Below are 27,051 nucleotides of genomic sequence, written 5' to 3'. Positions count from 1 at the left end.
ACAGACAGCAGAGGTGCCAGGATCATACCTGCATGTGGCTCAGAGGTCTAGAGCACATGCCTGACATGTGGGAGTCCGAATCTCTTTCTCCCAACATGCTTTCAATGTGTTCATGTTTGGGAGCACAGCTGGGAACAGCTGTCCCCGAAGCCCTGGGCTGGAAAAGAAGTGCTTTAAGGTATTTTGGACAATAAAAGTACAAAAATTGAGGCTGGAGCAAAATATAGTAGGTAAGGCGCTGGCCCTGCATGCAGCCAACCTTGATTTGATCCCCAACCCCAACATCCTTTATAGTCCCCAAGCACATCTAGCAATAATCTCTGAGTGCAAAGCCAGGAGTAACTCCTGAGCACTGCTGGATGGGGTCCCAAACCCCACATAAATAAAAAAAAAATGTTTACTATAAATGCTTCTATTTGTGGTATTTTTTTTTCTATAGTAAGTATGAGAATATCTGTTGTCTAAAGAGATGCTTAATTCTTGCTAAAAAAAAAAAAACTTAGCCAAAGGGCTGAAGAGATATTTAGTGGAGAGGTGCTTGCCTTACTGTGGTCGATGCAGATTCGATTCCTGACACCCTATATGGTCCTCTGAGCACTGCCAGGAATGATACTCTTGAGTGCAGGACAGTGGCTAATGGCTGAGCATTGCTGTGCGTGGTCCCAAATGAAAAATAAGCTTAGGGGCTAGAGAGACAGAGAGCTCAGTGGGCTGGAGGGAATGCTTTTCATGCAGAAGGCCTGTGTTTGTCCTTGGCCCTCATGGACCCACACACAGCACTGGAGGTGAGAGGAGCAGGGGCAAGAAGAGTGAGTAGGAGAGGTGAGAGGGAAACTTAGCTGATCCAACATAAAATGTTAACTGCTGTTAAAACATATTTAATCGTTATTCCAGGCTGAAGAATTTAAGTGACAAATCAAGAGAGGCTAAAGTGAAAAGCAAGCCCAGGTAAGCCTGTGTACTTTCATTTACTACGAATTAAATTTTTTTTTTTTTTTTTTGTGGTTTTTGGGTCACTCCCGGCAGTGCTCAGGGGTTACTCCTGGCTCCATGCTCAGAAATTGCTCCTGGCAGGCACAGGGGACCATATGGGACGCCGGGATTTGAACCGATGACCTCTTGCATGAAAGGCAAACGCCTTACCTCCATGCTATCTCTCCAGCCCCGAATTAAATTTAATACTGCTTTTGGTTGCGGTCACGATAGTCTAGTTATTCAGTGGTTGACATTTTTCTGATTACAGAACCATTTTTAGATTGCAAAATTTGTAACACTGGCAATGTTCCCAATAAAGTTATAAAATGGTTGACCAACAGTGGAATGTTATTGTTTAACTGTGACAATCAATGGCTATTGATGGAGCATAATTAATCTTTTTTTTTCAATTAATCATTTTTATTTGTATATTAGTAGTCCTACATTATTCAAAGCAAATTAATAATTAAAACAGTTCTTGCCAAGTTATTCTCTTTTGTTGTTACTTATTTTGTGTGTTACCCCTAGTACTGTGTGATTTTATTTATTTTCATTTAAAAAATAAAGCATTAGGCCAGAGCGATAGTACAGTGAAGAGGGTGTTTGTCTTGCATGCAGCCAACTAGGGTTTGATCTCTGGTATCCCATATGGTTTCTCCAAGCCTGCCAGGAGTGATTTCTGAGCACAGATCTAGAATAACCCCTATCGGCTGCTAGGTGTGGCCCCAAACCAAAAATAATAAATAAACAAAGCAATAGGTTGGATTACTAGCAAAGATGGTAGGGTGTTTGCCTTGCATGTGGCTGTCTCAGGTTCGTGATCACAGGTATGTGATCAAGTTTTACTTTGAATCTAGAGATTATGAGCTTTTTAAAAAAATCCGTTATATTGAAGTATTCATTGTATTATTGGGTGTAAAATAATCTATAGGTTGATAGATTAAAGACTAATAATATATAACACTATATTAATTTTTAAATTAAACAATATATTTCTGTAAAAGTTTAAATAACTTACTCTTTAGTGATTAGGAATATTACAGTTGACAATGTCTATTTTTTTTTATTGGCTTAAGTCAGAAATGATTTTAATCAATGTTTCTTTTGATAGGACTGTTTCATATTTGCCAAAGTATTCTGCTGGGTTAGAATTACTTAGTCGGTAAGTAGTTTTTTTTATTTAAAAGGTTATGATATTTTATTGTAAAATGTCTTTTAGTTTTATAGGTCAAAATCTTTATAACTAGATTTTTCCTCTTAATATAGTGACTGAACATTATTTATTTACTTACTGGATTCCCCGAGGAACTTTAATTATCTGCTTATTAATGCAAAGTACTCAGACTTTAAGCAGTTTTATCACTGTCATGTTTTCTAGTCACTGCTTTTATTCTACATATCATTGTCACAAAGAAATTGGGGCTTTGAGTCACCAATAATTGGATATTTTGTTTATATCATTTCTTCTCTAATCTATTTCTGCTGGTTGGCATGCAAGTTAAAAAAAACACATGATTCTTTAAAGGTATGACACCAAAAATCTAATAAGAAAAATTGAGTGGTAGAGCATTTTGCTTTGTACGGGGCTGACCCAGGATGGACTTGGGTTTAATCCCTGGTCTCCCAAGCCAGGGGAAATTTCTGAGAACAGAGCCAGGAGCGCTGCTGGGTGTGGCCCACAAAAACCTAAAATAAGCAAACAAACAAAAAAACCCAAAAAACATACTAAGTAAAAGGAATCACCAGAAAGACTGCATATTATATAATTCCTTTTGTAGAGAGTCTAAAGGTGAATCCCTGGAGACAAGAAGTAGATCAGTGTATAAGATAAGCGAAGGAGAAGAGGGAAGAAGTGAGTGCTGCTCTCTCTGGGAGTTCCTACTGGGAATGATGGAAAGGTTTTATCATTGGATAGTGGTGAGAGTTGCCCAACTCTGAATATGCTAAGAACTCTTGAATTATATTCTTTAAAAGAGTAGATTTTATGGTAGAGAGATACCGCTTATGTAGTTGTTATTTTTAGTCACATATTCAAATGGTGGAAATTCTGTATAAATTATATTAATATTATTTTGATGCATATACGTTTACATGTACTGTATATGTCACTATATTATCATATATAAAAAGTAAGTATATGGGTTAGGGATTGTAATTCCTAATTCAGTTCTGTACAGAAGAATATGCCATCTGACAGATAGGTGGTATAGATGTATGGTGTAAAAGTTATGCTTCTATTCTTTATCTGTATTTCTATAGAATTGTCTATATTTAACTTTTGCATCTACATTTTGCTTTCTCTTTTCTAGTTCTTTATTGGGTTTCTCTTTATGGTTGCTGAATTTATGGATTTTCTTCTTCTCTAAAATGAAAAGAGTTTGATTTTATATTAATTTTCTGCTGCTTTTGTCGAGTGGTGAATATGATGAACACGAACAGAGCCATCGCATAAATGAGTCTTCTGTTTATTATTTACATGTTCCAGTCATCCTCCCCTACCCCAGGTCTCACACATGCTCTACATTGAGCTGTCCTAACTACTGTGGTAATTCTCAACCCAGTTTTATTGGAATTTGGGGAGGATAGGATACCTTTTAGTTCTTCGTATGAAATTATTTACAGCCGCAGAAAGGTGTCTATAATGTATTCTTTGTTGTACCAAAACATTAAACTGTTTATATTACAGTCACACATCTTGGCAGTACTCTTCACATTCTCACCAAGACTTGAGAAGGATTTTCTCAAGTAATTGAAGATAATGAGAATGTTTTCATGTGCTTCTTGTCCAGTGTGTATGTGTGTGTGTGTGTGTCCCTGAGGATTGTGTGTGTGTGTGTGTCCCTGAGGATTGAATTCAGGACCACACACTTGCCAGACATGTGTTCTGCCATTGAGCCATGTTCTGGGCCTCGGTATCTTCTTTGGGAACATATCTTTGCATGTACAGAGCAGGGTTAGTTTGTAGTTGAGCTTTTGGTGTCCTCTCTGTATTCTAGATATTTAAAGAACATCTATTACTCCTCAAGGTAGTTCCAAGATGGTGGTGGTGGTTCTTCCTGCTGGACTCTGGACTCTGCAGTTCTGAAGGCTCAGTCACATGCTGGGGTGGGTATAGACCCAACTTAAATGATGTCCAGCATTGTCAGACCCTCTGTCCATGAGGCTAGGAAGTTTCTGGAGCAGCAAGGACGTACCATAGCCTTGGCTTCTCAGCTTTGCTCCAGTACTCATCTAGAGAAGTTCCTCAAACGTCAGGTCTGATCCATTGAGATGTGACTTCAGGAGGAAAAGTAGTCAGGGGCCCAAAGGACGGAGATTGTAATGGTAGCTCTGAGAGTAGATCTCTCATTTCCACTGCTTGCTGTGGAGGGTGCTGATGCATTTTTCTATAAACCAACATCCACTTTATTCTTTTGTTTTTCTTTGCTGAAATATACTCCACCAAAAGTCTCATCTCACCAGCAGCTGCTGCTGTTCTTGCTCAGGCTTGTTGGAAATGTCCTGGAGAGACCAGTGATTGCCTATGGAGGACCCAGAGAGCCCCCACTTCACTCACAGAACATGCCTCAGCTGCTCTTTTGGGGATCCGGTTGTGATTTTACTGTGGTTTGAGTGGAGCCATCATCAGAGAAAGCCTGATCTATGCCAGTAATCAGGCCTGTGGTGGAGTTTTTCAGGGTGCCAGCTATACCCAGGGGCTAAGGCGTCCTGTGGGGGAAGGCCAGGCCTCCTACAGTTTTGGACTGTCAGGACTGTGATCTCATCTCAACATTTACAACAAATCTGGCCAGTCGATAGTGAACAGCAAGCCTTTTGAGACATTAAAGAAAAATAGTGTTTAAAAACAGTTTTAAAAAAAAATTAAGGGGTACTTAATGATGGTATATCAGTTTGCTTGCTAGGAATGCTCTCAGTATAGAAGTAAGATTCAACAGGGGCTAGTGGAATTTGGAACCAAGGAGCAGAACAGACGTGGGGGAGAAGTTGGAGTATGGAAAGAGACCAAGTTTTCTAATAGATCTTGCTCCACTGGGCAGTGTCAGATTCGAGGGAGCAGTGGGGTACTTTGCCTCAGTCTGCAGGACTGCCTAGGATGGGCTGGACACTGTTAAGAGGAGGAAAGGAGAGCCTAAGCAATAGCACAGTGGCAGGGCATTTGTCTTGTGCACAATCCCGGATGGACCCCGGTTCAATTCCTGACATCCTATATGGTACCCTGAACCTGCCAGGAGTTATTGCTGAGTGCAGAACTAGGAGTAACCCCTGAGCACCAAAAACAAAAACAAAAACAAAACAAAAAAAAAAGAGAGAGGAGGAAAAGGAAATGAAGAGGGAAGTGGAAGAAATATACCCTTTTTATTTATGATCTATCTGAAGGTTTCAATTTGTTCATCTATTTGAAGAAGCATTTTTTGATCTTGTTGCTTTTCTCAGTTGTTTTTATTCTTAATATATCTGCTCTAAAATTTTATTTCCTTAATTTTGCTAACATTGGGTTTAAATTAGTTTTCTTTTTTTTGCTGGTACCTTAAATATGAATTGACTATTCCTTTAATATTTTTACTTTCTTAAATGTAAATTTATAGCTATGCATTTCCTTCTTTTAAAAATGAAAAATATCCAAAATAGCTCAGCTTTTTCTGTGTCCAATAACTTTTGGTACATTGTGGTTTTATTTCCTCTCCCCTCAATATTTCTCATTTCCCTTGTGATTTATTAACTCATAAATATATATAATACACAACAGAGACAGTACTTAGATTTATAGAATTTATAGAATCTATAAATCAAAAAGTACCGAATGAAAGAAACACTAAATAACACCTCACACTTGCCACTTTGTTTCTCTTTACTGCCTCATTGGCAGAGATCCTAATTTGCTATGTTTGAGATGTTGTCGATAAACTTTTTTTTTATTTTGTTTTGTTTTGTTTTGGGGGGCATACCTGGTGATGCTCAGGGGTTACTTCTGGCTATGTGCTCAGAAATCACTTCTGACTTGGGGGACAATATGGGACAGCAGGGGATCAAACCGTGGTTCGTCCTAGGCTAGTGCCGGTAAGGCAAAGCCTTACCGCTCCGTGCCATCGCTCTGGCCCCAGATAAACTTCTTTTATAACTGATTACTCCTGAATCTAGCTGTACATAGATTTCAGTGCGGTTGCTGATGAATTGTATATTTCATATGAAAATGCCGGTAAGATTTCTTCTTGGCCTTGTGGTTACAACCTCTGATTACATTTTTTTTTTTATAATGTAAGCCCACTCTTATTTTCACAGGCATTACTGTTACAGGAACTAATGTTCATTTTTATTACCTACATTTAAATGTACTTGCTGAGGGAAATTTATTTGTACACAGACGACATGTTGCATTTAGTGTGTGTATGATACTTTCATTTTCAACTTTTGTCTGCAGAAATGACTCAAATAGATTTATGGAAACTAGCCAACACATACAAGTCACAACCACTTATCACATGACCCATTTAGACTTTTACAGGAATGTCCAGTGCATGCAAATCCAAAGTATAGAAATTGTAATAATTTGCTGCAGAAAGAGCTCAAGTTTCCATTATGGTTCCAGTATATAAAATAAAATGATTTTTTAAATGGTTTTTGGGCCACACCTTGCGGTGCTCAAGAGTTACTCCTGACTCTGCATTCAGAAATTGCTCCTGGAAGGCTGGGGCACTATATGGGATGTCAGGGATCAAACCTGGGTCTATCCTGGGTCAGCCGTGTGCTGTGCTATCACTCCAGCCCCTATAAAATGATTTTCTTCAGAGTAGTAACTTGCCTTAGACTATTTCTGTAAGCATAGTTTCTCAAGAGAAATGTGTCTGTTGGGTTAGGTTTAACACTATTTACACTGTCAAATCCCTAATTTCTTGAATACACAGGATCGATTCTTATTCATCCCAATGTTTGCTTCTTGTCCACATATGGCAAAAATAGCTTCTTTTTTAGTGATCATCAGGGCCTAGTACACTGGCTTTCCTGGTAATACATGTATTGAGTCTATCTCTTCTACTTGTCTGGTCCATCTATTTTTCACTATTTTCTTTTAGTCATTTACAGCTGTAAAAAAATAAAGTTCCACAAAAGGAAGGACAATTCTTTTCAGGTAGGGGGATTAGAATTGGATACCTGATGGTGCTCAGGGTTACTCTTGACTGTGTTCTGGAAGTGTTTGGGGGACCATATATCAGTAACAAACTTGGGTCAGCCATGTGCAAAGTAAGCACCTTAACCCCTGTATCTCTCTTTCTCTCTCTCTATTTTTTTTCTTTCTTTCTTTTTTTTTTTGCTTTTTGGGCCACATCTGATGATGCTCAGGGATTACTCCTGGCTCTGGGCTCAGAAATCACTCCTCAGGGAAATCAGAAATCACACTCGGGCGGGGAAAGCTTGGGACCCCTTCCAGGAGGGACCCCCCTTGTCTGGCCGCCTGGGCTGCCACCCCAGAAGGCCTGGAGGCCGGGGGCAGAAGAGGGGAAGGCTGGGAGCCTATCAAGGCTCCCAGCGCACCCAAGTTAGGGAGAAGGCCTTCCTCATGGGGTCTCCCCAAACCCCATGCCGGCTAGAGCTAGCCTCCAGCTCAAGAGAGCCAGAAATCACACTCGGGGAACCATATGGGTTGCTGGGAATCGAACAAGGATTTATCCATGGTTGGCCATGTGCTAGACAAATGCCCTACTGCTGTGCTATCTCTCTGACCCCATGCACCTCTGTATTTTTTTTTTCAGTTTTTTTTTTGGGGGGGGGACACACACCCGATGATACTCCTGGCTCTGTGCCCAAAAATGCTCCTGGCTTGGGGGATTATATGGGACATTCGGGGATCAAACCTCAGTACGTCCTAGGTCAGCCATGTTCAAGGCAAATGCCCTACCACTGCACCACCACTCTGGCCCCATACACATATATATTCTTTTTTTTTTTCCTCTATATTCTTAAAATACATTTTTTTTCAGGGGGGATGAAGAGAATTTACCTGGCAGTGCTTAGGGATTTCCTGTTTCTATGCTCAGAATAATTCCTGGTGTGGCTGGGTGACCATATGTGATAACCAAATTCAAACTGAGGCTGTTATTACCTCCTATATTATTTCTCTGGCCCTATGCAAATACAATTCTTTATACAAAACATTCATTGGGCTGGAGATATAGTATGGATATAAAGCACTTGCTTTGCATATAACTGACCCTTATTTTATATTGTTTATAATCCCCTTGCACACTGGCCAAGAAAGATTCCTGAGCACAGAGCCAGGGTGAGCCCCAGGGAAAACAAAGGTGATGCCCCACCTTGGAAAAACAAAAGCAAAACCTGTTGAGACTTAACCTGTTGTTCCCAATGCATGTTTTATCTGTAAAGTCAGTAACACAAGCGTGTGGTGGGGAGCTGTAATCTATAATCTGTATATGTGATGTCTGCTATGTCTAATAGTTGTTGGTGTTCAAGTCCTTTCCTTCCCTATGTTCTGTCTGATTTTTGCATTTATTATTGAGAGGAGGGTATTGAAATCTCTGCTTTGGGAAAAACTATGCCTTTTGCCCTTCACTTCTTTTTTTTTTTTTTTTTTTTTTTTTAGCCACACCCAGTGGTGCTCAGGGGTTACTCCTGGCTATCTGCTCAGAAATAGCTCCTGGCAGGCAGGGGGGACCATATGGGACACCGGGATTCGAACCAACCACCTTTGGTCCTGGATTGGCTGCTTGCAAGGCAAACACCGCTGTGCTATGTCTCCGGCCCCTGCCCTTCACTTCTATCCCTGTTTGCTTCATATGTTTTGCGGATCATGCACAAAACCAGGAAATTAGCACTTTTAAATAAGACAACAAAAAATCTTATCAGGGGCTGGTGAGGTGGCGCTAGAGGTAAGGTGTCTGCCTTGCAAGCGCTAGCCAAGGAAGGACCTCGGTTCAATCCCCCAGCGTCCCATATGGTCCCCCCAAGCCAGGGGCAATTTCTGAGTGCTTAGCCGGGAGTAACCCCTGAGCATCAAACGGATGTGACCCAAAAAAACAAAAAAAAAAAAACCAAAATACTTATCAGCTATTGTCATACTAATGTCCTTCTTTCTAAACAAGGATCCTTCTAAACAAGAAACTCATCCTTGTCCAGAACTTTATTATCTTTAATCTGGAGCAGTTTCTGAGTCTTTCAAATCCTTGACACACAAAGAATATTTGGCAGAAAATACCCCTCAATTTGGATTTATTTTTCTCACTATGAGATTCAAATTAGTTGCCTGCCTTTTCAGTCAGGCATACCAAAGAGTAATATGTTCTCATTCTTCTTTTTTTTTGGGGGGGGGGAGGGTGTTGGGTCACACCCAGCAATGCTCAGGGCTTACTCTTGGCTCTGCACTTAGAAATGGCCCCTGGCAGGCTCAGGGGACCATATGGGATGCCGGGATTCGAACCACCATCCTTCTGCATTCAAGGCAAATGCCTTACCTCCATGCTATCTCTCTGGCGCTGTTCTCATTATTCTTAAATGTACAATATGTGTATCATTCAATAGAACTTGATATTGATATCAATTGATATATCCCTTTATTGTTGCTATTGGTACCGATGGTTTGGTTAAAGAGTGTTTGCACATTTCTCCATTTTTGGTACTCTTTTTCCCTGACTCTGCACTCAGAGATCACTTCTGGTGGCGTTCTGAAGACCAGACCACATGTGGCACTAGAGACCAAACCTGCATTAGCTGCATGCAAGGCAAGCATCTTCCCCACTGCACTATTTTGCTTGCCCCTTAAAGCAATATTTTAAGATGATGTAAATGTCCTGTTTCTCTTTAGATTTTCTCTCACTAGTTTTCACATTCACTGGAATTCTTGACTGAATTTCGTCACTTGTTCTTGTTGTATTTGCCACATGGTAATGTTTGCATTTTATGATTTTTTTTCCTCTGCAGTCAATTGGAATTTTTAAAGCAGGTTTTTCTTTATTCTATCATTTCTTTAATTATTTGTTTCAGTCACTGTGAACTCCTGGATTATTATTTTATTTTTTGAGTTATAGCCCATCACTGCCATTATTTTTCATTCACGCTGTCCCAGACTTGGCTGTTGGGTGTTCCCTTTGGCTGACTTACTTTTTTCTTATTATAATTTATATTCTTTGTTTTGTTTGTTTGTTGGCTTTTAGCTTTGGGGCCTTATCCAGAAGTGCCCAGGAATTACTCCTGACTTTCTCCTGAATTACTCCTGTGATCAGGGATCATTTCTGGTAGTATTTGGGGGACCATCTGTAATGCAGGGGATCAAACAAGGGTCACCAGTGTGCAAGGTAATGACCTTAATTCCTGTTCTGTCTCTATACCTGGTGATGCTCAAGGCTCCTCCTGACTCAGTGCTCAAGATTCTTTTTTTTTTTTTTTTTTGGTTTTTGGGCCACACCCATTTGACGCTCAGGGGTTACTCCTGGCTATGTGCTCAGAAATTGACCCTGGCTTGGGTGGACCATATGGGACGCCGGGGGATCGAACCGCGGTCCTTCCTTGGCTAGCGCTTGCAAGGCAGACACCTTACCTCCAGCGCCACCTACCCGGCCCCAGTGCTCAAGATTCTTCCTAAGTACTATACGAGATGCCAGAGATTAAACTCAGATAAGGGGGCCGGAGCAGTGGTGCAGCGATAGGGTGTTTGCCTTGCACACTGCTAACCTAGGACGAACCTCGGTTCGATCCCCCGGAGTCCCATATGGTTCCCCCAAGCCAGGAGTGATTTCTGAGCGCAGAGCCAGGAGTAACCTCTGAGCATCACTGGGTGTGGCCCAAACCCCCCCCCAATATTAATAAATAAAATAAACTCAGGTCAGGGCCAGAGAGATAGCACAGGGTTAGGGCATTTGCCCTAACGGCTGACCTGGAATAGAACCAGGGTCAATTTTTGGGATTCTTTTCGATTTCTGAGTGCAGAGCTAGGAGTAACTCCTGAGCACTGCCAGGTATGACCCAGAAACCAAAATTAAATAAATTAATAAAAATAAATAAAAAATAAACTCAGGTCAGCTGCTTACAAGGCAAGCATCTCTCACCCCCTCTGCTATCTTCTTCATTCATTTTCACTTTTTAAGCTTTAATGTATAGCATCACTGGATTTTCCAGGTTCATTTTTATCATTTTCTTTTTTTTTTCACCTTTTTCCCAAAAAAACCTTATTTTTTTAAATTTTTTATTTTTAATTATGAGAAAAATGATGCAAAGAGGACAAGGTAAAGTTACAGTGAAAGGACAATCGCCCATAAACAGAGTTTTCAGAAGAAATCCCCTTGCTAACGCCTAAATATTGAACTTACAGTCAAAGAACATTAAGAAAAATAAGGCAGAACCCATGTACAATTACTTTGTCCACAAGTTCCCAGATTGTAGGACATTATAACATTTCTTAGCAGTACACAAAGCAACCTAAAGCCATGAGATTTATGTGACTCCTTAAACATTGAAGGCATAATATTTTTTTATATTTTCATGTGCATACATATTAGTTTAAGTTAACATCAAAAGTTTAAGAGGTTTTTTTAAAGGGTTAGTCAAAAGGGCACAGTAAAAAACGGTGTTAGAGTGGCAAATATTGTTTGCATAGGCCCACCAAAATATGGGGGACATGGAAAGGAAAAGCCTTGGTCTAAATACAAGGAGACCCCTACCCCTGAAGTTTCCTGGCATAAGACCAACTCTAGGCTTTAGGCAAACTAGTTTATTCAATCCAAGTCATTGTCTGTAGTGCCAATACAGTTTTATCTTTCACGCAGTCCTATTGTTGGCATCAGGTTTCTGTATTAAAGATCCTGGAATCTGCACATCCTACATTGAAGTCAGGCTGGTGTGGAGAATCCTCTAGTTTCACCTCATAATTAAGGGGCAATACAGAAAGCCCTGTCCAGTAAGCAGGTCATTGTTGTTGTTAAGTCTTCTCAGTGTTAAGGGAAGTCTCTTTTGAGTAGGTCGATGTCAGAGCAGCGGTAGGGTCTTCCCTGGTAGAGTATTGCCTCCAGGTGATGTTATAGACAACCTTGGATGTTTCGTAGATGTCTTCTCTAGATCAGGGGTGAATGGAGAATGCCCATTCTTCTAAGGCCTGTGCCAGGTCTTTATGTCAATGTTCAGGGTGTAAGGTCCCATTGCACTACAAGATTTGTGTGTTCCCATTTCTATTAGATAAGAACTTATTTGTATGTATAGTATTTTCCCGTTTTAGTCTGCCTATGCAAACAAAAAATAAAGCCACGTGGTGTTATCAGAGTATATGGGGGCGTAAGAACACGTCCAACAATACTCATGACTTGATTCAAACATAAGCATTAAACTGAGGGATTCTTTCACACCAAATTCCATATTGAACAGTTCACAAAGAGAGGATAAAAGAAGGGTGGGGGGATCGTCACTGTATAAGAGAATATTTAGCTAAAGTTATAGCCGTCAAAAAAACACACATAAAATGTTGAAAAGACATACGTGTCCTTTCTATGCCTTTTAGAATAGTTGGGTGGGGTTAACTCCAGGGCACCACTTTGGTCTGTGACTTAGGACTCTACAATACTTAAGTTAAAAAAGGGTAAATGAGGAGTAATGATGATAGGGGTTAAGAGAGTTAAAGAGAAAAATGATCTTTTGTAGGGGTGTGCGAAAGGGCAGACTACAAAATGGACATTCTGCATACATAAAAACATAATTCAATGATAGTGAGTACTATTAATGTATCTGATTTTGAAAATATAGACTGGAAAGAGATTACCAGTGACTTCGTCAAGAAGCTGGGAGGCCGGAAGTTCAGAGCCCCACCCAAACCTAGGGGAAAGCCTAGGGTACCTTCAAGCTCCACCAAGGGACCCAACTCGCTGGCTTGCCCAGGCATGTGGCCCAGGGAAACCCTGGAGATCTGGAGTAAGGCGGTAGAGGGGTGCTGGGGTTACCCAAGTCCCGCACCCCCCCCCCAGGCCTGGTTAAGAAGGCCTCCGGCATGGCGGATATCATTTTCTTTTGTTGAAAGGGCAACTCCCAGCATTTGTGCCTGAGATGCTGCTCATGCCAGGCTATGCCTGGCTGCCTCGGTCAGACAGGGCTCTGGGGATTGAATTCAAGCATGTGTTCGACTACTTGGACTATCTTCACAGCCTCAGGACCCCGTTTATGTCTTTTTGCTTTGAGCTTGGTTTGTATTATGTACTGTTTTTTGGTTTTTCTTAGGTATGAAGATACGTGGGCTGCACTTCACAGGAGAGCCAAAGAATGTGCTGGTGCTGCAGAGGTAAAGAATGCTTGCTTCATCTTAGACTGGGGGAAAGAAACGTCCCTTTGCAAAGACCAGCTGCTAGTTTTGAAGACATTGCAATTGAAGTGTATGATGGGGCATTTGAAGCTGAATTTAGTAATTATGAAACTCCCTAACTAAAGCATAAAGCACATTTTCATGATCGCTCAGTTAAGTCATTTTATAGTTTGTATTAGAGGGTTTTTGTTTTTGTTTTGGTTTTTTGGGTTTTTGGTTTTTTTTGTTTTGTTTTTTGGCTACACCCTGTAACACTTGTTTTACTCCTGGCTATGCGCTCAGAAATTGCTCCTGACTCAGGGGACTATAGAGTTTTGTGGTTATGGTCTTTTAGTTAAAAGTTTATAGCTTTGGGCCAGAGAGATAGCATGGAGGCAGGACGTTTGCCTTGCATGTAGAAGGACGGTGGTTCGAATCCCGGCATCCCATATGGTCCCCCGATTTGCCAGGAGCAACTTCTGAGTATAGAGCCATGAGTGACCCCTGAGTGCTGCCAGGTATGACCCCCCCCCAAAAAAAAAAAGTTTACAACTTTGATGAGGCTGGAGAGATAGCACAGTGGTAGGGCATTTGCCTTGCACGAGGCCAACTCGACACAGATCCGGGTTCAATCCACAGCATCCCATATTGTCCCCCAAGCCTGCCAGGAGTGATTACTGAACAAAGAGCTAGGAGTAACCCCTGAAAGCTGTCAGGTGTGACCCCTAAAAATAAAAATACAGGTTTACAGATTTGGAGGCCAGAAAGATAGTACAGCAGGCAGAGTTGCCTGCAGCTGACCTGGGTTCCATCCTTGGCACTCCCCTGAGCCCGACCAGGAGTGATTCCTGAGCATAGAGCCAGGAGTAAGACCTGGGTATTTCTATATGTGGCCCCTAAACAAACAAACAAAAAACGCCAAAAGTTTACTGCTTTTCATTTTAAGTCACAAATATTTAATTTTTCTAGTTATAATGTTTTGAATTTAAGTTTGATGCCTTTGTAGTATACATAAGTAAACAATTTTCTTTCTGCCCACTATTTATGAATCACTTGGTATTTTGGTAAGAATTTAATTTTACCATCTGTCTAAAATTATTAATTTTCTTAGAAAAATATGGGCTCGGAGAGATAGCACAGTGGCGTTTGCCTTGCAAGCAGCCAATCCAGGACCAAAGGTGGTTGGTTCGAATCCCGGTGTCCCATATGGCCCCCTGTGCCTGCCAGGAGCTATTTCTGAGCAGACAGCCAGGATTAACTCCTGAGCATCGGCCAGGTGTGGCCCAAAAAACAAAAAACAAAAAACAAAAAAAAAAAAGAAAAATACAATAGTTTCAGAGGTTATCTTAATTTACTTAGAAAAGCATACTTTTTAGCACTCTGATAGTTATAATATATAAAATATATTAGTCAAGATCAGCCACTCTGTTATTGATGTTATTCTTTATAAAAAACACTGCATGATTTTGAATGTTAAGTAAATTGACTTTCTTTACTTTTTGCCAAACTTAGTGAAGTTGTCATAGTTGTATGAAATGCAATAATACATTAAAGCACTAATGATTCACATAGAAATTACTAAAAGGGTGGTGGATATAGGATTCTGACAATAAGTACACTTTTGAGGTGTTTTATAGTAACAAAACACTCTAATACAGCATAGATTAACAAACTCTTTTTTTTTTTTTTTTGGTTTTTGGTTTTTGGGCCACACCCGGCGGTGCTCAGGGGTTACTCCTGACTGTCTGCTCAGAAATAGCTCCTGGCAGGCACGGGGGACCATATGGGACACCGGGATTTGAACCAACCACCTTTGGTCCTGGATCAGCTGCTTGCAAGGCAAACGCCACTGTGCTATCTCTCCGGGCCCAGATTAACAAACTCTTAATACATTAAGTTAGTTAAAATTAAGGAAAATCGGGCCCAGGGAGATAGCACAGCGGCATTTGCCTTGCAAGCAGCCGATCCAGGACGAAAGGTGGTTGATTCGAATCCTGGTGTCCCATATGGTCCCCCGTGCCTGCCAGGAGCTATTTCTGAGCAGACAGCCAGGAGTAACCCCTGAGCAACGCCAGGTATGGCCCAAAAACAAAAAACAAAACAAAAAAAATTTAAGGAAAATCTTGATACTGGAATGATACTGCAAAGGACTGAACACATATTTTGATGCACGAGGCCCAGGTTCAATTCCCAGCTTCGTATGGTTCCTGAGTACTTCCAGGGGGTATTACCTGGGGACTCAAAACAAAAAAAGGTACAGGGGCCAGAGAGATAGTACAGTGGGTAAGGCATTTGTCTTGCACACAGCTGACCTGAATTTGATCCCGGCATCCCACATGATCCCCCAGGCACCAAAAGTAGTAACCCCTGAGTGTTACCAGTTGTGGCCTGGTACAAACAAACAAAAAAGGTGCAACACTGAAAACAAAAAAGGAAAAGGAAAAGGCAAAAAGGAAGAAAAATAAAAGAGAAATCAAGAAGGCCCAAAAAATGAACAGGAAATTTTAAGTAACAATAGTTTAGAAAATCATGGAAGCCATGGAGAAAAAGCACTGAGTGACAGGATGCCTGCATGTAGGTTCACTTCCTGACACTGCTTATGGACACCCGAGCATGACCTTGGATTACTCCTAAGTACTTCTGGGTGTGGGCTAACCCCATTCTCCCCCAAAAGATGGGAGCTATGGTTAGATACAAAATAAATGCTTTTCTGGAAGATTTTGTGAGAACTGAATCTAGAGTTTCCTGTGGTTATTATGTCTTGCATCTTCGAAATAGGTATAGCCATAACCTAAGAAGAAAAAGGAAAGAGGGCTGGAGTACAGCAGATAGGGCACTTGCATTGGACATAGCCAATAGAGGTTTGATCCCTGGCACCTCATAATTGTCCCCCAAGCACAACCAGGAGTGACCCTTGAGCACAGAGCTAGGAGTAAGCCCTGAACACAGCTAGGTATGGCCCAGAAACCAAAAATAAAAACAACATACAAAGAAAAATTATATATAGGCAAAAGGAAGCAACAAGAAAAATTCTCTGTTCTCATAACAACATGGAATAAATATAGATTACTTTTGAGATTTGTTTCCATGGTTTTGGTCTCATATAAAAATGAGCTCTGATTTATATTTTCAGCTTGATCAAGGAACTAAATTCAAGATATAGAGGGGTCATGGGTTATTCTTCTTTGACACCAGCACAGACATATTCTGCATGGATAAAACTTGGTAAATATGGACCCCTGAGAATCTCCAGAGATTAATTTCCCTACTGTGTTCTCCAGAAAACTATAAAAAAATTTAAGATCCATTTAGCCCAAAGAGGAAGATTCAAGACCAACAAAGAGCTTTAAGTATTGTTCTACTGGATTAAATGGTATTAAATAGGATTTCACAAAATCTTTTAAAAAGATAAAAGACTGGGAAGTTTATTAGGATGGACTGCAGTATAGCTCAGTGGTAATATGTGTTCTGTCCTTGACACTGTAAAAATATGTGTAAAAATATGTGTATGTATAATGTGTATATATACGCATAGACATGTGCATATGCTCATCTGGACAATATATAGATATCAGCTTAGTATGTGTCAGTTTCATTTATCTAAAAAGGCCATTTTTGAAAGCGGGACTGAGTGCGAAACAATGTAGAAAAAGATAAGTGACTGGGCCTTTTCAGAAATATATATGTTATGTAAATCCTCAGATCCAAAAGCGCCACAAGCAGACAGGAAGGAGAGTGTCCCTTTCCTAGACATCTCAAACAAGACAAGACAAGAACGTATCAGACCTACTGAAAGAGAAAGGTCTCTTGAGCTTCCTACCAGATTGCTCAGCCAGTTGTTCAGAAGGAGGTCAAAGTAGGGCATTCTCAGATAAAAATAGAATATTCTATCAAGAGCTAACCATACGAAATATATAAAGACTAGCTCAGAGTAAAGGAAAATGATTTGAAAGGATTTATCTATGACAGAGGAAGGAAAATTGAGCAAAGAAATTGGCACACCATTTATATAATTAAGTAAACAGTGACTAGAAAGCTACACGTTATTTTTCGTGGGATCATTTTATAATTTGTGGAATTAAGGACAACAGAACAAAAATGTGAACTAATCAGACGTGTGTAATTTGGAAAACAGGTTTGCAGAATCCAAGCTTTCCTAAAACTCTTGGATTATTTATGTGGTTTATGAGATACTCATTTTAATTGCAGATTTAAGATTGGTATGGAGGCAGAATTTTGAAGGTGATCATTAAAGTGTAGAAGTGTCTGTCTTTCAAATCAGAGAGGAAACTAGAATACTGAGAAATAAAAGGTGACAAGAGGGGCCTCAGAGACAGTTCCCGTGAACATGTTTTGTGTAGGAGGCCTCATATGTGATCCCCAGGACTGTGTGTGTTATGAAAACAGGACCTTTTAGGGTTTGTTGCCACTTGAATGGAATTGTTCAGTGAAATGAGTCAGAAAAAAAACAAAAAACAAACAAACAAACAAAAACAACCACAAAATAAGCTCTCTCGTGTACTGGGTATAAAGAAATGAAACGAGGCATGAGACAGGCCCATTGGGAACAAATCTGAGATCCAGTCAATAGATTGGATCTACAGAGGGTGCTAGATGTGGGGTGAGGGTGCAGAAAGAGAGCTCAGCTTCATTGTGGGGTTTTGATACTGCTGGTGCCATGTCGCAGCACTCAAGAATAAGACACAAAAACATTCTGCTTTTGGTTCTGTGGAAAATTGTTCACTGAAAATTAATTTTGAAAAAGGATTTGGAGAGTGGATCAGCATCCCTCTGCCCATGACCCAACATCCCCACCACTTGGTACACTCAGTTTGGGATTTGGTCCCCTCCCCAGACATGTGTTTTGTTGTATTTATGAGGCTCTAGTGATAAAACCCTTAAAGTTTCAGGAGTGCTTTGTGGCTACAGCTGGTGGTGGTGTGGTATCACACAACATTTTCATTCCCAAGACATTAATATGAACATGGTTGTAAATCACAATACCTGAATAAAATAATAAAATAAAATAAAAAGGATAGAACTTTTGAAGGACACTAGATATACTTTAGAGGAAGAAAATGTAAAATCATTAAGATGAATAAATGAACTAGAATATAACAGGGTCTAGAGGGGAACCTTGCATGCGACCATCCCAGTTTGAGCCACATTACCACGTGGTCTTCTGACCATGGCTGGGCACAGCCCTAGAAGCCCCAGAGCGTGGCTTAGGTGGCCCAGGTAATGTCTGGCACATCCATGGACGCTCACATTGAACTGCTCGACCCAGTTGACTGTTGCCAGAAAGGATCCTCAGGCTCTTAGAGAATTGCTTGGAAGGACCCCTATGATAAAATATGTGGGGTCAAAACAATAGTACTATAGGTATATAGTATATACCTATATAAGTATATAGGTATATACTATAGGGTGCTTGCCTTGCACTTGGCCAACTTGGGTTAGATTCTTGACACCCCATATGGTCCACTGAGCACCACCGGAATAATTGTAGAACCAGTAGAAAGCTCTGAGCACTGCCTGGTATGGCTCCCCCAAAACAAACAAAATAATAATAATAATAATAATAATAATAATAATAATAATAATAATAATAATAATTGAATAAAGCCAAAATTCTTAGAAGACTACTCAATCTCTGGTGATATTAATAAACAAAACACAAATTTTAAAGAATTAGGTAACTTTTAACTACAGTTGTAGAAGAGTCTCAGAAAGAGTTTATAAACAATTCTTTGACAAATAAAAAACTAAATGGCAGGGCCAGAGAGGTAGTACAGTGGCTAGGGCACTGACCTTGCACATAGTAACTGACCAGAGTTCTATCTCCAGAATCCCCAGTGGTCCCTTAAACCTCAATAGGACAGATCCCTGAACCAAGAATAAGCCTTGATTACTGCCAGTTATGACTTCCCAAAACAAAAGAAAACTAAATGGCTAGAGAAATTTTACTAAATTCTAGAAGAAAGTTAAATCCAAATAAAAAAATTTTTTTTTCTTTGGTTTTTGGGCCACACCCTGTGACGCTCAGGGGTTACTTCTGGCTATGCGCTCAGAAGTTGCTCCTGGCTTCTTGGGGGACCATATGGGACGCCGGGGGATCGAACCGCGGTCCGTCCTAGGCTAGCGCAGGCAAGGCAGGCACCTTACCTCCAGCGCCACCACCCGGCCCCAAATCCAAATAAAATTTTAACCACTAGATTGCATTCCTGTTTTAAAAAAAAAAATCTTTATACTTAATCTGTTTATCAAACAATGGATGACAAAACACATGGATGACATGTGAATTAACTCTATACAACGTAACAAATTAACTCTTTGTGAAGTGCAAAGTTAATACAAATTAACTCTATAATACAAATTAACAGAGGTCCTGTTATTCGCTGATTTATAAATCAACCACTGTCTGTTTCATTCTCTTAACTTCATTTCCCATATGAGGAATTTCTGAACATAGCGCTATTGGTTTGTCTTACTGCTCAAAGTTGATTCTCTAGTGTTAGATCTGTTTGATACTTTTCTTTTTCTGAATTGTTTACTTGAGTAAAGGCCCTCTGGAGATGACTGCACTGTATTTATTATTATTACTATTATTATTACTATTATTATTTTTATTATTATTATTTTGCTTTTGGGGCCATACCCTGTGACTCGCAGGGGTTACTCCTGGCTCTGAGCTCAGAAATCGCTCCTGGTTTGGGGGACCATCTGGGACACCTGGGGATCGAACTGCGGTCGTCTTGGGTCAACCGCATGCAAGGCAAACACCCTACTGCTGTGCCACCGGCCCTGACTGTATTATTAAGTAAAGTTTACATACATGATTTCCACTCCTGGCTTTCACTTTTCTTTTTCTTTCTGTCCCTTAACACAGTCACCAGAACAGTGATTGAGGCCATGAGCTTAAGTCACATTACCTAGAGTTTAATCTACTTCCACTAAGGCCCTTGGGAAAGTGATGCGACTTCATTCTACTTCAATTTCTTCGCTGTAAAATATAGTGATTTTGTTAGCTTACATGGTTTTTGTGGTGGTTAAATCAGCTACCTTCTACCACTAGTCCAAAGACTAGTTGTAATGTGGATGCAGAAAGGCTGAAAACCACTGGCCCACCTACTTGTTGATGTCTGCTGGCCAGGCATGCCAAGCAGGTACCTGTGCACAGGTATACAAGGCTGAAGAATGCTGTTTCCAAAGAGATAACATCTGTAACTTGCTTAGCATGGGTATGGCATATTGACAATGATCATCCGTATCATTATAAAAGATGGTGCGATGATTTTCTGAGAACCCACTTGCTCCCTTTTTCTTATAAATTCGAATGATACTTCATTTTATTTTGTTGGTAAGGTTCTTAACCTCTGCCATGCTTGGGAACTCAGGACCATACCTTCTGCTGCTAGGGCCACCAGTGTGAGCCTAAGGGGCTAGTGCTCAGGGACCCTTTGGTGCTAAGAATCAAACTTGGGTCCTCATAGATGACAAGCATGGCACCTAAAATGATACATCTTAAAATTTATTTTTCTTTGGTTTGGGGGACCACCCGAATGTACTCAGGACTTTTACTCCTGCCTCTACACTCAGGGATTATTTTTGGAGGGGCGGGCAGGGTTCAGGCCATATATGGTGCTGTGGATAAGATGTCAGTCAGCCACGTGCACGGCCTGTAGTTTACCACTTGAGACTATCTCTCCAGCTCCCCAAAATGCCATTTCAGTGCATTTTTATAGTCTTTCCTCACCATTCTTAGATTGCAAATTCAGGCTATAGTTTTCAGTTTTGTGGATGGCATGAACTAGACCGAAGTTTCTCTTAAAAGAAATGACTTAGTTGCGGCGCGGTACGTCGGCCTTTCTGCACAGTGCTTCTTTCCTGCCTTGAGTTCTCGCCGCCGCCGCCATGAGTCGGAACTATAACGATGAGCTGCAGTTCTTGGAAAAGATCAACAAGAACTGCTGGCGAATCAAGAAGGGCTTCGTGCCCAACATGCAGGTTGAAGGAGTTTTTCATGTAAATGATTCTCTGGAAAAATTAATGTTTGAGGAATTAAGGAATGCTTGCCGAGGTGGTGGTGTTGGTGGCTTCCTGCCTGCTATGAAACAAATAGGCAACGTAGCAGCCCTGCCTGGGATTGTTCATAGATCTATTGGGCTTCCTGATGTCCATTCAGGTTATGGGTTTGCTATTGGCAATATGGCAGCCTTTGATATGAATGACCCTCAAGCAGTTGTATCCCCAGGTGGTGTCGGGTTTGATATCAACTGTGGTGTCCGCTTGCTGAGAACCAATTTAGATGAGGGTGATGTTCAGCCTGTGAAGGAGCAACTTGCCCAGGCAATGTTTGATCATATTCCTGTTGGCGTGGGATCCAAAGGTGTCATCCCAATGAATGCCAAAGACTTGGAGGAAGCCTTAGAAATGGGTGTGGATTGGTCCCTAAGAGAAGGCTATGCCTGGGCTGAAGGCAAAGAGCACTGTGAGGAGTACGGGAGAATGCTGCAAGCAGACCCTAACAAGGTCTCTGCCAGAGCCAAGAAAAGAGGCCTGCCTCAGTTGGGGACCCTTGGAGCAGGCAACCACTATGCAGAAATCCAGGTTGTAGATGAAATTTTCAATGAATATGCTGCCAAAAAAATGGGGATCGACCATAAGGGGCAGGTGTGTGTGATGATACACAGTGGAAGCAGAGGCCTGGGCCACCAGGTAGCAACAGATGCCTTAGTGGCTATGGAAAAAGCCATGAAGAGAGACAAGATCATAGTCAATGACCGTCAGTTGGCCTGTGCCCGGATCTCCTCCCCAGAGGGTCAGGATTATCTGAAGGGAATGGCAGCAGCCAGAAACTACGCCTGGGTCAACCGTTCTTCTATGACCTTCCTAACCCGCCAGGCTTTCGCCAAAGTCTTCAACACAACCCCTGATGACTTGGACCTGCGTGTGATCTATGATGTTTCTCACAACATTGCCAAAGTGGAGCAGCACGTGGTGGACGGAAAGGAGCGGACACTGTTGGTGCACAGGAAGGGATCCACCTGTGCTTTCCCTCCTCACCATCCTCTCATCGCTGTTGATTACCAACTCACAGGACAGCCAGTGCTTATTGGTGGCACCATAGGAACCTGTAGTTATGTTCTTACTGGCACTGAGCAGGGCATGACTGAGATCTTCGGAACAACCTGCCATGGAGCGGGTCGTGCATTGTCCCGAGCAAAATCTCGACGTAATTTAGATTTTCAGGATGTCTTAGATAAATTGGCAGATATGGGAATTGCCATCCGTGTTGCTTCGCCCAAACTGGTTATGGAAGAGGCTCCTGAATCCTATAAGAATGTGACGGATGTGGTGAATACCTGTCATGATGCTGGGATCAGCAAGAAGGCCATTAAACTGAGACCGATTGCTGTGATCAAAGGTTAGAGGAACCTGACCAGAGGTCAAACACTACCAATCCTCACTTCTCAACATGGACTGACTCGCTCTTCAGAAATGACTGCTGCCTGGCGCACACCTACAACTGCCTGCTCTGAATCGGTTGATGGGAGGTTGCTGTTTTCTGACACAGAGGCTGGAAACTCACCTACGTGCAGGAGCTGCACGGTCCTATTTGGAAAAGGGTATTTGGGCCCCTTCCCCGAGGGCCACACTGATCTTTAGGAAAATCGGTTAGGAGGTGGTAATAGATCAAGATATTGCCTTACTAGTTCTTATGAGTCTTTCATCATCAGAATGAACTTCTGTACACCAAGCTCTGTCTATATCCTGAGAGGTGTCATGAAGAACATTCTATTAAATAAGGTTTAGAATGTTTTCTTTCTTCCACCTTTGTTCATTCCTTTCCCTGACTGGCTCTTGGCCCTGCACTAAACAAGACACTTAAATACCCTGTTTACTTGGAGATTCCCCTTCCTGTCCCCCAATGAATCAGAATAAGGTTTTAGATGAGTAGATGATGCTGAGACACCCAGTAGAGGATATGGGAGTAGAGAAAGAATTGTCCTTACATTTGCTACCTTCTATTCTAAGTACATGGCAGAGTACTTAGCTTCAAAATGTCAGCTACCATTAATCAACCTATTCTGTCAAACTTACTAAATAAAGACCATCACAGATGCAAAATACAAATTAAAAAAAAAAAGAAATAACTTAATTTTCAGAAGGAAAATTAAAGGAAGCACTTTAATTTCCTGTAAGAAGTCATTACTACCTAAATTTGTTTTTAAAAATTTTACCATTATTAAGTTAATTAGCCAGGCTAATTAAGACTAACATTCTTGGGGGCCGGGCGGTGGCGCTGGAGGTAAGGTGCCTGCCTTGCCTGCGCTAGCCTAGGATGGACCGAGGTTCGATCCCCTGGCGTCCCATATGGTCCCCCAAGCCAGGAGCGACTTCTGAGCGCATAGCCAGGAGTAACCCCTGAGCGTCACAGGGTGTGGCCCAAAAACCAAAAAAAAAAAAAAAAAGACTAACATTCTTTTGAATAGATATGTCACATTCCATGAAAAATATCTTAGCTGTCCTCAAATAGACTCTGTGATACAAACATTGTTTCTTTTAGAGAATTTTGGAATGAAAGCTAAGAGAATGAAGTACAAAGAGGGCAAGATTATTTTCTCAGTTTTCTTTTTTTTTTTGGTTTTTGGGCCACACCCGGTAACACTCGGGTTACTCCTGGCTATGCGCTCAGAAGTCGCTCCTGGCTTGGGGGACCATATGGGATGCCGGGGGATCGAACCGCAGTCTGTCCAAGGCTAGCGCAGGCAAGCAGACACCTTACCTCTAGCGCCACCGCCCGGCCCCTGGTTTTCTTTGTCATTGTTTCTCCAGGCCTGGCAAGTAGTACGGTCAGAAGAGGTTAGTTGACTACTATAAATGAGTTTTTAACACAGGTACTTGCTTTAAGCCTTGCTATTGCAGCACAGCAGGATCTATTAGCGCTGCTCAGAATCTTAAAAACTGTGCCACATATCTTTATACAACCAGCTGAAAATAAGCCTGTTTTTTGGAGGGATAGGTACCCATTAATAGGTTTTCCTGATTCAGTGCTTGTGGGGCAAGGGGTTAATCCTGGCTGTACACTGAGGACCATGTGGTACCAGGAATTGAACCTGGGCCTTCTGCATGCAGAGAATACACTTCTACTCACTAAACTTCATTAACACAATAGGCATTATTTTAAAACTACTAATCTTTTAAATATTCTTTAAACTTTAGAAAGTAATTTCTTAGTGATTTATTTATGAGGTGATTATAGTTGGATTTTAGATGTGCTTTGTCCCAGCACCCATCCCCCCAAATAGAGTTCCCCCAACACAGTTCCCAGGTTTCTTCCCATCCCCAGCCCCCAGCCTGACATTTTGACAGCTCCCTTTTTTTAAAAAAATTTTTTGTTTAAGCACCATGATTACAAACATGATTATAGTTGGGTTTCAATCACAAGCAGAGAACCCCCTCTTCACCAGTGCAGCATTCCCATCCCCAATGCCCTCCCTCCCTCCTTTGTATCCCCTGCCTGTATTTAAGACAGGCATTCTACTACAGTTATTTTATTTTATTTTTTTAAGTTCAGTAAGCTGGGTTTTTTCTTTCTTAAAGGATAAGTGTTAAAAAAAATACAGTAGTAAAGTTGTGAAAGTGGCAATTGCCATTGTTTGCATAGGCCCAGCAAAATATGGGGAAAATGGGAGAAAAATCCTTGGCCTGATTACAAGAAAGCCTGACCCCAGAAGTTTATTGGCATAAGACTGGCTCTGGGCTCCAGAGTCTTGACAGCCCCTTTTTAAGTTTGGTGTTGGGAGTCAGGATCTCTTATTTTCAGTTTTGATGATGCTGTAGTTTGGATTATTAGCAATAACCCCTCCCTTTACAAAACCCCTGGGCTTAGGTCCCCTTTACCCTCTCTCCTGTCTTCACCCTTTCTCTCATCTTTGAATGCTGACTTACATGTGTTTTAGATGATGAATTTTGCCCTCTTTACTGTTCAGTGTGAGTATCTTTCACAGGTCTTGCTTCTCTTTGGAGGATGACCTCTGCTTGCTCTTTCTAACATCTTGATTCCATACTAAAACCAAAACAATTATCTGGGAAAAGCTCTGTCCTTTTCTTTACAGGCTTCGGGAAATGAAGTAAAAATTCATTTAGGCTAACCCAGTATCTCACAACCCTGCTATTGGGACCACTTGACATCTGAAAGCCTTCTTGTTCTTTTCTCTTTTTCTGGAATTGAGCAATAATCCCTTCATATTACAAGTACCGTCTGCATTTATGTACTAAGTATTGACATGTAAATTGAATCATAATATAGTGGGTTTTTTTGTTTTGTTTGGTTTTGTTTGGTTTGGTTTGGTTTCTGGGCCACACCCTGTGACACTCAGGGGTTACTCCTGGCTGTGCACTCAAAAATCTCTCCTGGCTTGGGGGATCATATGGGACACCGGGGGTTCAAACCGCAGTCCGTCCTAGGCTAGCGCCAGCAAGGCAAATGCCTTACCACTTCGAGCCACCGTGCCAGCCCCATGAATCATAATATAGTTGGTTTTTTTTTTTTTTTTTTTTGGTTTTTGGGCCACACTCGACAATGCTCAGGGGTTACTCCTGACTGTCTGCTCAGAAATAGCTCCTGGCAGGCACGGGGGACCATATGGGACACTGGGATTCGAACCAACTGCCTTTGGTCCTGGATCGGCTGCTTGCAAGGCAAACGCCACTGTGCTATCTCTCTGGGCCCCATAATATAGTTTTAAATGCATTCAAAGATGAGTGCATTTAGGGAACTTTTCTGTTGGATTTATTTTGTACAACAGATCATTGCCTGTTAATTATGTTTTTGTTTGTTTGCTTTGGGATGGCTAGTGGTGGGTTGTTTGTTTTTTTTCTTCTACATTTGGATTTCCAAAGACAGGGTTTACTTAAAAGAGTATACTTAGTAGTGGTTCCTAAGGTCACTTTGGGGTTAAGCTGTGAAACAAGCAGCAATTTCAGGCTTTCTGCACCGAAGATTAAGTTGACTTTTTCCTGAGAAAGAAAACAGCATTTGTCTTCTTTAGAGTGTCCTGTCGTCTATGCTCATCAGAAGGGTTTTAAAGAAAACATTGTCTTGTTCTCATCAAGCTGCCTATCATTTCTCTGTGCCTAAACTCTGGGTTTCCTGGCCCTTGTCCCTTCTGTCTTGCACAGCTGGTGGATAGTGAAGTGGTGATGCTGTCAGCTCACTGGGAGAAAAAGAAGACGAGTCTTCTAGAGTTACAGGAGCAGCTTCAGCAGCTGCCCGGCTTACTAGCAGATTTAGAATCCATGACTGCGAATCTGAGTAAGTTTCTTGTTTATAAGTTTTAAGTTTTGTAAGTTTCATGTTTGTAAATTTATGTTTGTGTCTGTAAGTCACATCTGGAAGGACAAGGCATCCTATAATCTCTAGGTTTTTCTGAGATTGCATTCAGTTTTCTGTTAATAGGAATTGGGTAAGGGCTTTGAAGAGTGAGTTCCAATTAATTCTAAATTATGATTACCTAAGGTTTATCTAGAAATCTAAAGTGTAAGTGTGATTTCTAAGATCACACCATGACAGTTTTCTAACCCTGCTTTAGCTCAGAAAGTATGTTTCAAGTTGGTTTGATTCTTAAAGTGACGTCAAGGAGTGATATTATTGTAGCTTTCCGCAGTTTCAAAGTATAAATGGAGCCAGTAAAAAAGATTGGCTGTATCCAAAAGATGTACTTTGCAAGTTGTTGCTTTTTAAAATTAGGTATATTTTGTGTGATTTCAGGGGCAGAAGGGGTTTAGGGAGTTTGTATTCT

At 41.2% G+C, this 27,051-nt stretch overlaps 1 protein-coding gene across 1 annotated transcript in view; it reads left to right on the top strand.

The window, feature by feature from the left end:
* The window catches only part of DTNBP1 (dystrobrevin binding protein 1), a 133,987-nt gene that overhangs the window by 15,782 nt on the left and 91,154 nt on the right, over positions 1-27,051 (top strand). The window contains exons 2-5 of the mRNA XM_049765272.1: positions 895-948; positions 2,087-2,137; positions 13,183-13,243; positions 26,432-26,564. Of these exons, the coding sequence (XP_049621229.1) occupies positions 895-948; positions 2,087-2,137; positions 13,183-13,243; positions 26,432-26,564 (299 nt within the window). The remainder of the gene's footprint in view (positions 1-894; positions 949-2,086; positions 2,138-13,182; positions 13,244-26,431; positions 26,565-27,051) is intronic.

This window comes from Suncus etruscus, chromosome 18 (genome assembly GCF_024139225.1).
Source record: "Suncus etruscus isolate mSunEtr1 chromosome 18, mSunEtr1.pri.cur, whole genome shotgun sequence".
Classification (NCBI taxonomy): Eukaryota; Metazoa; Chordata; class Mammalia; order Eulipotyphla; family Soricidae; genus Suncus; species Suncus etruscus.
Note: the sequence above shows the minus strand (reverse complement) of the source record. Positions and strands in the feature narration are given on the sequence as shown.